The following is a 12,227-nucleotide window of genomic DNA, read 5'->3' as shown; positions in this document are numbered from 1 at the left end:
TTAGAGAATCGCAAATTGAGAATGCAATTTCAAGGGTGCAAAGGTGTCAAAAGGGCACCATGATGCACCCCTGAAATAAGCATGGGTGCACATGTGGCGCACATACATGCCCTAAGGGCATGTATGTGCTTCACATTGCACTTTGAAAAATGCAAAAAAGTGCATTTTTCAAAGAAATCGCAAATTACCACCAACTTGAAGTTGGTGGTAATTTGAGATTCCTTAAAGCCAAATTGCACTTTTTTGGTTCTTCTTACATTGCATTTAAGGAATCGCAAAATTTGCAATTCCTTAAATGTAATTGCAAAATAAGGAATCACAAATTTTGCGATTCCTTATTTTGTATGCAGATTTGCCTCATACATATCACTAAGCAAAATTGCGATCGCAAACGCCGAAATTCTGTGAAGTTCAGCGTTTGCGATCACAAATGTGCTTGATGCATATGGCCCTAAACGCTGTCTGTGCAGACCACAGAGTTCTGGAAATGTATTACTTATAGGGCTAAGACCCGACAGAGAACTGTGCCTGGTTGAGCCATCAGGAAGACTAGGTTTCAAAGTGAATGGCTGTCCTTTGTTTACCCAAACTGCATCTGAGCAGATTACATGTATAATACTGTGTCACTGGGCCTTGCCAGCCTAAGATCTGTAGGGGAAGATATCACAGTTATACAAATGTATCACTCTACCCTGTGGCTTAACAGTTAGTGAAGATCAGTGTTACACTTATAATAAATGTTGTGTCTCTTTTCCTGGTAGGTCCATGAAGAAAAAAACATATCAATACTGCATCACTGTGCAGCTCAATTTAGACGCTGCCCCTCTCTGCATTGTTTGCTTATGACCACCGGTTAAGGTCACTGTCTTGTAATAAAGAAGTAGTTGCATATTCATGCGCCCCTTTCGCTGCCGTAGCATCATTTTTCATGACTTGTCGATGGTGCAGGCGACAAAATTATATTTATGAAACGGCGCAAAGCCACTTTGCATGGCTTTGAATGGCCTCATAGAAATGAAGTGAGGCAAGGCCGTGCAAAACGCTGTGGTGCATACTCTGCGCTATGGAGGCATTCTATGAGCGTTGTGCTGGGTGTTCCCATGCAGCAGCCATGGACTTGGAAGCTTCCCAGATTTAGAAAACCATGTAACCTGGGGGATGCAGCAAAACCTTACACCTCCTCAGAGAAGGCTGAACAAGGAGAAATAACGTTATTGTATTCCCAGTTTTTCCTCTTGCCATGTAACAGATGGAAAGAGGAAAAAGCCTTCCTACACAAAAACAATCCTGCTGACAACAGAGGCACCCGTGCACCATGGTGCAAGGGGGCCTGTGTTGGGGCCTCATTTATGGGGATTTTTTTGTAGGGCGATGCAGCAAATCACCTTGCTGTGCTGCAGTGCGTCAAAGTGAAAGGGCAGGATTGCACAGTATTTCTCCAATGCGGGGCATTCCTGTCCTTTTCCCCTGCACTGGCACCACTTTCGCAGCCTAGTGGCAACACAGGAACCCTTGCAAGGGTGCCTTTGTTGCAAACAGGTTTGCTTTTGTTCAGGAAGGTGCAAAACTATTTTTTGTGAATATGTTCATCACCTTGATCCTTATATTGAAGTCCAACTACCCAAGAAGGAGAGGATATATACACAGAGGGTCACTGTCTTATGAAGCTATACTGGCCGGGTACTGCTTCTCTACTGATCTAATCGTTGATATGGGTACAGACTAATACTGGGAGCTCAGTTCACCTGCAGTCTGCTCCCAAGCCCTCCTTGCACAATGGTAAAATACTGGTTGCACTTCAATTCCTGGCCACTGGGTCTTTCCAGGGGGTCACTGCCGACATAGTGGACATCTTACAAGGAAGCCATTCTTTGTGCTATTGTGACATATCGAGATACATCACCAAGCAAGTGCACCAGTATATTGACATGCCATAGTTGCAGGAGGTAGCCAGTGAATTATATTCCACTCCCCATTTCATTGGGGCCTTTAGTGCTATGTTGTCACAGAGAACAGCATTTCTGAAAAAAGACTTCTTGCAATACACCAACTAACAAGCCTTCTGTGATGCGAAGGGCTGCATTATTGATGTATGTGTTGCTTCCTGGAGAGTACACATGATGGCTTATTGGCTATTGCGTGCCAGCTGGTTGCAGGCAAATATAGTGATATGTGGCTAGTAATTAAGTTTAACTCCATCAGGGTGGGACTGTGTGTGTACTTGTGGATAGTCTCAGAAAGATATTCAAAAATGGCATCACCCCTGCCCAATAAAAGTTACACACATTGAATGTAAGCATCTGTATGGAATCTCTGTAGCATTCCCATAGTCATTTTAAAACAAAATGAACATTTCTTTGTTGCACAGAAGAAGCAGAAATAAAACCATTGCTGAGCCATCCTTTGACAAGAGCAGAATCCTTCTCCATTCTGCTGCTGCATCAACTATAAAAGCCTCAAAAATTGCTGAGGCATGGGAAGAGTTGGACCACAACCTCTCCCCGAAGGACATTGAAGTCATGAAGCAAGAGGTCTTCCAAGATTCCCATCAGCTCTTTGAGCCTAGGCACCCAGCTGAGCTGATATCAGTGTTAACTTCATCATGGACTCCCATGCAGTGGGTTTTCACAACCACCGAGCAACAGACTGCAGGAATGCAGTCTTTTCCAAAGTTCCTGTATCTGCTGCGGGCAATCCCTCTAGAATTTGATACTACATGTTTAAAAACAATGGAAGATCTATTTTCTTGATTCATTTGGCGATATGCGAAGCCTTGAAGAGCATTTACATTTCTTTCTTTACCCAAAGAAAGGGGGGGACTCGCCCTACCAAACATCAAACTCCACTATTGGCCCATTACCATACTGCATAATTTAGTCCTTATCCAGGAAAGACCGAGAGAAAATAGGATGGAAGAAATAGCATCGCCATTGGAGCTTCTAATGGGGACGGAGGCGTGGGGGTGGGTCTGACGACATCTGAATGACAATCATTACAAGAAAGTCCGTTTCAAGTCATTACAAGGTGGATGCAAGGTCATGAAATTTATTCAAAAACTTATTGGGCTTGGCCGCTTGAACCTTTACACAGCACTCTGTGATAACCCCATCTTGCCGGAGATTTTTAAAGGCTCTATTATAGAAAGATGGAGTGCAGCAGGCTTGACTAAATTTGGGGGTTGTTATACCGCGACAGGGTTGGTCTGGTTTGAAAATCTTAGAGAATGGTTTGGTTTGGATAGGAGAGACTTTTTCAAGGTTTTACAAATCCGGGACTTTTTGATTAAAAAAGAGGGGGTCTGATAGGTTTTGCCAACATTGAAATTAAAGATAAACTTAGAAAGAACAGTTCTGTTGGAGTTGTCACTAATTTATTTATTTCATGATGATATGGAAAACCGAGCTGCTAAATAGAAGACAGAGAGTGGCATCTCAGAACATCTATTTTTTCATTCAGTTAATTTAGCACAGAATATTTTAGTACCAGCCAGACTTCAGGTGCAATAATATAAATCGTGCTTTTTGCTTTATTATACCCTTAAAAGAATTGCTAAATGGAGAACGGGGAGAGGAACTGTCTGTCCGCGTTGCGCACTATATCAAGCGGATCTAATTCACATTCTTGCCACCTGTAATGTTTTGGACAATTTAAAACGAGAAAATACCAGTTGTTATAACAAAGACCTGGGGATTACATGCTCTCTCTCTCCAACGTTAATCGGACTTGGGGTAGACCAGGACCTACAGGGGAATTCCGGGGAAAAATTAGTGTTTATTGGCATGGCAATTCTGTGCCTATGCTTAAGATCTGCCTGGTTGGATCATAACCCAGGAGGGTTCCAAAAGTGGCCAATTACAATTTTGAAAAAGCTATCTTTGCAAGTAGGGGAACGCGCTCCCAAAGCAAAGGTCAAGAAATTTGGGTGCCTTTGACTAGATGGTTGGTGATCAATGAGTGAATGATGAAAAGTTCACCATAAACCTGTTCATAAATCTGGAAATCTACCGAAGGGTGACCAACCCCCATATGGGGTGGGAGGGGAGGCAGGGCGGGGTGGATTAAACCAGGTGGAAAATTACTAATGCAATATTCTTGTGTATGCCTTTATTGTTTTTTCCCTTTATTTGATGTACGTAATGTATAATATTCCTGAATTTATTGATTCTATCTTTGCATTAATAAAAAAAATATTTAAAAGAAGTGGATGCGTATCTTGGCATAAATAGCCAGATAACCTTATTGACCCAAATAGCTAACCATGTCTGGAATGTGGGCAGTGAAGTCTCAGGGACCACTCATTCTACCTGGAACTTTAACGTTTGAAACATTCTCATGCTTTAAATCAGGCGACCATATGCACTTCAAAAAATCTACTGAACACTTTGCCTAGCCGACCAATCATTTCTTGAATTAAACATGTTTTTTTAAAGCTTTGATTCTATTCTTGTAACAGCCATTTTATTGTCAAATTCATGGGTTCTCATATACTGTATTACACCACTATGTTCCAAGTGAGGCACACTAAGGCTAAGAAAGTGCATCTGGTCGCTGGAAAAACTCTTAGTGAAGAGATGAAGAGGCGTGTAAAGGGATTTCATTTTCAAAATACAAATGTTTTCTGTTTCTTTACATGAGCTGTGGACAGTCTAGAACCTCTCTCCATGGAATCTTCACAACTGATGAGGTCAACTTTAAATAACAGCAGACACCCATCAACATTCCTCCTGCTTGGAATTCCTGGGATGGAAGACTGCTACAACTGGATTGCTATCCTATTCTGTCTGATGTACATTATGGCTCTGATAGGAAACTTCAGTGTGCTGTTTTTAATTGTATTTGTAAGCAACCTCCATGAACCTATGTACATTTTTCTGTCTATGCTGTCAGTCACTGACCTTATCTTACCTTCCTGTGCTTTGCCTAAAACATTAGGCATATTCTGGTTCAATTCCAAGAGTATTTCCTTTCATGGTTGCCTCACCCAGATGTTCTTCATTCATTTCACATATTGCTTAGAGTCCGCCATTTTGCTGGCCATGGCGTATGACCGCTATGTTGCAATATGCGACCCGCTGAGATATGCAGTCAAGTTTACAAATATTGTAATTAGGAACATTGCAGTATTAGGACTTGTCCGAAGTTTTTGTCTAGTAGTCCCCTTCATCTATCTTCTCCACAGACTTTCCTACTGCCAAAACATTAATGTCCCCCACACATACTGTGAGCACATGGGAATAGCCAAGTTAGCTTGCTCTGATGTCACAGTGAATATCATTTATGGTTTGACTGCAGCCATTTCATCTGTGGGTTTGGATGCTGCCTTAGTCTTTTCATCATATGTTCTTATTCTCAGAACAGTCCTGAACATGAACTCACTGCAAGCCCGCCAGAAGGCTTTTAGCACCTGTACCGCGCATGCATGTGTAATTACATTCTTTTATGTACCATCTTTTTTCTCTTTTTTTGCACATAGGTTTGGCAAACATATACCTCACAATGTGCACATTTTTGTGGCTAACATTTATATCATCTTGCCATCAATGTTAAATCCAGTCATTTACAGTGTGAGCACAAAGAAAATTAGGCAGAGTGTGCTCAGACTGTTTTACTAAGAAGACTCATTATTTGGAAAGTGTGTCCCCTTCTTTGCGGCATGGAATTGCCCCTTTGCCTGCAGCCTCTCACCAATACCATGATGTGGCTTTGAGTGGTTTGAACTCTCTGACTGAATTCTTAAATCTTTTCTCTCACATTTATTTTTGTTTGGCATTCTCAGTATCAAAAGCTATCTTCCAATTACTAGCATGTCTAAGTTTGAACAACTCATGGGGAGAAGACTGAGGTGATGGTGTTTGGCGGGAACGAAAACATCTGGTCTTCTAGCTGGTGTCCCTCCCCCACTTTATCCGCAAAGAATCTTGGGGTGATGGTAGACCCTGCCCTGGATATGAGCAGACAGGTGAGTAGGACCATCTCCACCTGTTGGGGCCTTATCCATACCCTGCGAAGGATCAGGAAATATCTTTCTGCGCAGTCCAGAAAACAAATAGCCGTTGCGCTCATCAGCTCTCGTCTGGACTACTGCAATGCGCTGTATGCGGGGCTAAATAAGACCCTCATGCAGCGCTTGCAGGTAGTCCAGAATGCCGCGGCCAGATTTGTCTTGGCTGTTCCAAGCCGCTCATCGGCCACTCTGGCCAGAAAAACGTTGCATTGGCTCCCGGTAGAGTACCGAGTACGTTTCAAGGTCCTGTGTATGATATACAGGGCTATTGCCAGAAACTGTGGCTCTGGAGTAGGTTCTATCATCTCCCCCTACATTCCTGGAAGGAATCTGCGTTCCTCCGGGAAACTGCTTTTGTCAGTCCCTCGGGTGCGAAGAGCAAAATGGGGTGGTAGGGCTTTTTCCACTTTAGCTCCGAAATGGTGGAACGATCTTCCCCTGGATCTAAGGTCCTCACCCTCCCTGCAGACTTTCCGCGGTGCCTTAAAAACTCGCCTTTTTCTGAAAGCCTATGTGTAAAGATGATTGATTCAGACTTTCGATATTATTGTTAGGCGCCTTGATACCTGCGGGTTATTGTTCTTGCGCAATATAAATTTTTATCAATCAATCAATCAATCATTGAACTCTCAGAAGTTTACTAATTGCTGAAATACATATAATCAGACACTCTTTCCAGAACAAACAAGACTCTGCCACAAGATTATACTTTCATAATGAAGCATTCACTTCCTTGTTTATGATGGCACTAGAATGACTCTAGAATGCTCAGCAACCTGCAACTGTAAACAAATTGAATATTATTAGTCAAAAAAGAAAATGTATTTCTACATGGTCCTCCATGACCATGTAATTCAAGGAAAAGAGAGAGAGAGGTATGGAAACAGAGCACTCAGCCTCCCATATTTGCTGTAATGAACCAAAGAGAGTCCACCTGTGCTGTTTTTGATTATCTTTCCACTCTATTTGAGGAAAACAGAAGGTTTTCTTAAAATAATCCTCACCCAACAGGAATCCCCTTGGTGGCAAGCTTAATCATGGGGCTCTTCCCTTTCCGTTGCGACTAACGGAGACGCGGGAGCACTGATTGTAAATACTATGAAGAGTTAGATGGTATAAGAGTGGGAGTTACTAGGTTAGAGTTAAAAATACCTGGCGTGGTAGGAACATTCGGACCTCTTGCTGGTATGGTTAAAAGGAGTATTTAAAAATCTAACCTAGACCCTCCCATTCCTATACCATCAAACTCTTCATAGTATTTACAATCAGTGCTCCCATACCTCCGTTGGTCTCAGCACACCCCGTTCCACAGCGGGATTGGAAGAACCCGATGATGAAGCATGCCTCCACGACCATGGCCATGTATAATTGACATCCTTTCTCTCAATTTTCTGGCCCTCTTCATCTGTTAATGGCCTATATACTAGCTGATTTGTTGTCTTAAAGTCACTCTTTAAAAATGTAATTCTATTTGATGCTTGCGTTTAGATTGAGTAAAGACGTTTGTTTTGATTTCCTATACAACGTAATTGCATATATTTTGACAGTTCATAATAGTAATCAATATATCGGTTTCACTTTATTGATAACAGCTCCTTTAAGTGTTTACTCTGTTATCATGCGGCCACGTAAAGTTTAAAATGGTGCTGAGGTGTAAGACTCTTTCCTGTTCCAAAATGGCGCTGAATGTTGAACGAGTTACATTTTCAGGAATTTTAGGCCCACCTTATTTGTTAAAGGCTGACACACCAGTTGATTTGTTGACCTAAAATTCACTTTTTAAAATTAATTATGTTGGGTGCTTATGATTAGATTAAGTTAAGTTGGGTCCTTTGAGTTCCTAAATCACAATGGCATATATACTGACACTTTAAGATGGCACACCTTACAAAATCGTTTTTCTTGATGCGCAGAGGATACCGTCGTTTATCTGACAAACCCAATTGCACACAGGTGTGATTGACCAGGGGCCTCCTCGACAACACCACCCGAGACATAGCCTTCCTCACCGAAACCTGGACCAACAGCACCTCAGGACTGGACATCGCCATTGCCACTCCCCAAGGATACAGAATCTCCAGAAAGGACCGCCCTACCCGCCCAGGAGGAGGAATCGCCATCATCCACAAATCCACCCTCCGCCTGAGCACACTCCCCGACAAACCCACAGACCTTTTGGAACACCTTCACTTCAAGATACTGGCCATCCCTACCACCACCCTCCAAGAAACCCTCATCTACTGACCCCCTGGACCCCTGGTACCCTTTTCCAACTCCATTGCGGACATCATCTCCCCGCATGCCATCGCATCCACCAACTACACCCTGCTGGGAGATCTCAACTTACACCTCGACAACCAACTGGACCCCAACACCACATCACTCCTGGACAACCTCCACAACATTGGACTCTGCCAGATCATGACCAAAGCCACGCACTCAGCAGGTCACACCCTTGACCCCCTCTTCACAACGGAAAACTTCATAACCTTTAGCCACACCACGGAACCCCCATGGACAGACCACCAATGAGTCCACTTTGATACAGAACACCCACCATCCACAGACACCAGCACCTGCTCCCAAGAAGAAGCTGGACCAGAATCATCAATGATCAGCTTGCCTTCTCACTCAGCACCTCCACCACAACCATAGCGGAAAACGACGACCCCAACACCGCAGCCCAAACCCTGCACAGATGGATCTCCGACAGCGCCAACATCATAGCCCCCATCAATAAAACAACAACACCCATGCCATGAAAGCCAGATGGTTTACCATTGAACTTTGAGAGTCCAGACGCACCTGCCGCTGCCTCTAAAAGGCCTGGAGGAATTCCAAATCCACAGAAGCCCACAGCAACTTCAGACCCGCCACCAACGCCCACCACCAACTCACCAGAAAAACGAGGAAAAAAGCTATCGAAGACAGAATCTCCACACATGCACAAAACAGCAAAGAACTCTTCAACATCATCAAGGAGTTAGCCCAACCCAACAGCAAGTCTACTGACATCCCTCCCCCTCAAGACCTCTGCGACAAACTCAGCACCTTTTTACACCACAAAATAAAGAGCATCTACAACAACTTCGACGAAGACAACCAACACGCTGAACCCTCACCAACCACCCAACACCCTGAAGCCAGCTACTGACAACTGGACAGCCCTCACCACCGAAGACACACTGAAGACAATGAGGTCAATTCACTCCGAGGCCCCCACTGACCTATGCTCCGCCACACCATCAACTGCACCCTGGCGAAGACTCGTTCCCCGATGACTGGAAACACGCCGAGGTCAACCACCTCCTGAAGAAACCCTCAGTGGACCCCATTGATCTCAAAAACTACAGACACCTCTCCCTACTCCCGTTCCCAGTGAAAGCCATTTAGAAAGCCATCAACAGCCAACTCGTCAGGGGGTGTGGCTTGGCGCCGAAGGCAGAGGTCGCCTGAGAGCCGAGTTCTGAGATCGAGCCCGCATTAATTCTGTTCATTCACCCCTAGAGCCCCCAGCCTCCCCTTGAAAGTCGGGTGAAGGGGTTCTGCTGCATCGGAGCTGCGGAGCTCTGCCTTAGTGCCCCTCTACGCCCGGGAACGATAATCGGCGTATCCCCCGGGGTGCCTTGGACAAAGCGAACAACATGGCGGCTGAGGGGAGGCCCTGAGATGCCGAGCGTTCCCCGGGGCTCTGATAGCGCTACCGGAGCCCAGGGACACCAGCCGTGGGGTGGCTCATGTTTGGCGGAGCCGGGCGCAGAGCACGTGAGCGGTGGTCGACTGACCCGGTGAGGAGGGCCGCATCGCTGTGCAGCAGGCCGATGCCCTGAGGCCTACGAGGTTGGACCCGCCCTCTCAACAACTACCGAACGCGGAGCCACTGCCTACTGGACCCCTTAGGGCGGATTGCACTACCGCCGGACGAAGGAGGAAGGGGCCGGTGCATATCAGGCATTACTAACTGTGTGGGGGGCAGGGGCCGTGGACCGCCCTCCCCCTGCGCCCGCCTGGCCAAACGTGTGGCACACCCCGAGATACCCCGGGAGGTGTCGGGGGCTGATCCCTGCTGCGGCCGTGGCTGAGGCCAATACCGCGGAGAGACGGAGCTGTGGGGGGGCTGCGCGACGCCCCGTGAGATCCCCGGGTCCTCCGATTGCCAGCCTGAATTACCCGCAGAAACGAGCCAGCTGGGCTCCCTGGCGCTGGGGGAGTCTGCGGTTGCACAGCCTGGGGCCCACACATAGACAATAGGTAATGGAGGCTGAAGTAAAATCGAGGGAGCGGGGATGTCATTGTCGGGTGGAGATACCGCTGGTTCCCCCTGGACCCTCCATAGTGGAGCACCCATTCGGCGCCCTACTGACAGCAGTTTGCATCTACTAAGGCGGACTAGAGTACCCTGTGAAGAGACGCAGCCGAGGGGCGGTGAGCCGCAACAGTGAAGCGCCGTACTGAAGGCGTTGATAGAGGTGAGACGAGGATTCCAGACGGGAGCCCGGGACCGGACCACAAACTGACAGGTGGTGACTGCGGGCTGCCCTAGAGGCCATCGGTGGTAGTGAACACCAGGACGGGGGGAAGGTCGCAGTCTGTTCTGGTAGAGTCGCCTCGCCATAATAGCGCAGTGCAAGCCTGCACAGCGATAACAACGGAGCGAGTGAATGTCTATGACTGCACTGGAAGCGGTTTTTGCTGATGAATACCGCTCACGGGTGTCCTTCCTACTGAAATGGTGTTGAGCCCTGATAATCGGGGCTCCTCCTGACCAACTGAGAGGCGTGTATACGGGACATGGTCATGAAGGGCGGCCCTGCTGGCGATTGCGCCCTGAGATGGCAGTTTCATGCGTTGGAGCTGAGGAAACTGGTTATGCGCTCTGCAGTAAGAGTGGCCTGTGACGCTCGCTGTGCTGTTGCCCGTCTCACCGTTGTCACCGCAGAGGGCGATGGAATCCGGATAGCAAAACGCTCAAGCTGTTCGTTGGGTGTTGGACTGGAGCTTTGTCGTGAACTGGATGACCCCACTTTGAATTGCTGCAGCTGATAGCCGCGGAACTGTGGCCAGAACGACTTTCTCCTGAGGTGGTTCCCCTGTGTTTTTGCTGGCGGCCTCTGTGCTCGCCGTACCTGAGTTGTAGCTCGAACAGTGGCAGTGGTGAAGACTTCAGAACGCTGCTCTGCGCAGATCCTATCGCTTCTGTGCTATATCTGCCTTCCCCCCAGCGACGAAGTGGGTGGGACACCCCCACCATGGGTAAGCCTAAAGGGACCAAGAGTGGGGCCCAACCAGCATCGGACACTGAGACACCGGACAAGGAGGAGACGTCTGACTCCGGCCAGCCACGAGACGCACAACTCCAACTTCAGCTAGACAAGATTTTGACTGCGATAGCAGATTCCCGAGCTGCCCTCCAGCAGGATATAGCGCAGGTGGCCACGGGCCTAGGACTGCTGCGAGCTGATCATGGGAAGCTATCCGACAGGGTCAAGCTGATAGAGGACACGGTTCAGACCCTCGAGCCGGCACATAAGGACCTGACCATCACTATGACGAATGCGCTGGAGCGTATAGATGCGCTGGACAGGAGAGCGTAGGAGGCCGAAGGGCGCAACCGCCGAAACAACATTCGGATAGTGGGCCTGCCGGAAATAGTGGAGGGGCGAGACAAGCGGTGGTGGCGCCAGAGGGTCTCTCCACCTTCTACACACTGGAGCGAGCACATAGAGTTCCGTCTAGACCGCCGCAGCAAGGCCGCCCCCCGTGCCCGGTGGTAGCCCGGCTAAAGCACTATCGGGACAGAGATCTACTACTCCAAACAGCACGAGCGAACAGCCCCTACCAGGTAGAGAACAGCTTCTGTATAGGGACACATGTAAGGGTGCGGAAAGTACTCTTGGATGACTTGGAACGGGCAGATAAGAGGCTTCGGGAAGCAGAACTATTAAGGCCTGGTCACCCTGAGCTGCAGGGCCAGGTTAGTGAGGTGAAAGAGGCAGTTGCAGCGGAGACGGAGCGCTTGCGCGGCTTTGATTATAAGGAGTACATAGCGATAACCCATACAGAGGTGGACAAAGCAGGACCCCTGTTGGCCTGGCTTGCCAACCCCACCAAAAGAGAGTCTCCCATAGTGACCATGCGCACAACGGACGGAGCAGAGGTCTACACCCAGGCTGAGATATCACAGTGCTTTGCAAGCTACTATGAAACTCTGTACAAGAGCACA

General features: G+C 47.4%; 1 protein-coding gene across 1 annotated transcript; it reads left to right on the top strand.

The window, feature by feature from the left end:
• Positions 1-4,679: 4,679 nt before the first annotated feature.
• Positions 4,680-5,612, top strand: LOC144772095 (olfactory receptor 52Z1P-like). Its single transcript, XM_078656273.1, has one exon. It carries the CDS (start codon positions 4,680-4,682, stop codon positions 5,610-5,612), a length of 933 nt encoding a protein of 310 aa, XP_078512399.1.
• The last annotated feature ends 6,615 nt before the right edge of the window (positions 5,613-12,227 follow it).

Source organism: Lissotriton helveticus, chromosome 8 (genome assembly GCF_964261635.1).
Source record: "Lissotriton helveticus chromosome 8, aLisHel1.1, whole genome shotgun sequence".
NCBI lineage: Eukaryota > Metazoa > Chordata > Amphibia > Caudata > Salamandridae > Lissotriton > Lissotriton helveticus.
The sequence above is the reverse complement of the archived record's forward strand: the minus strand, read 5'-3'. Positions and strand labels throughout refer to the sequence as shown.

Excerpts from the sequence above, each read along its gene's own strand:
- LOC144772095 (XM_078656273.1), top strand. The coding sequence starts at position 4,680 with ATGAGGTCAACTTTAAATAACAGCAGACACCCATCAACATTCCTCCTG.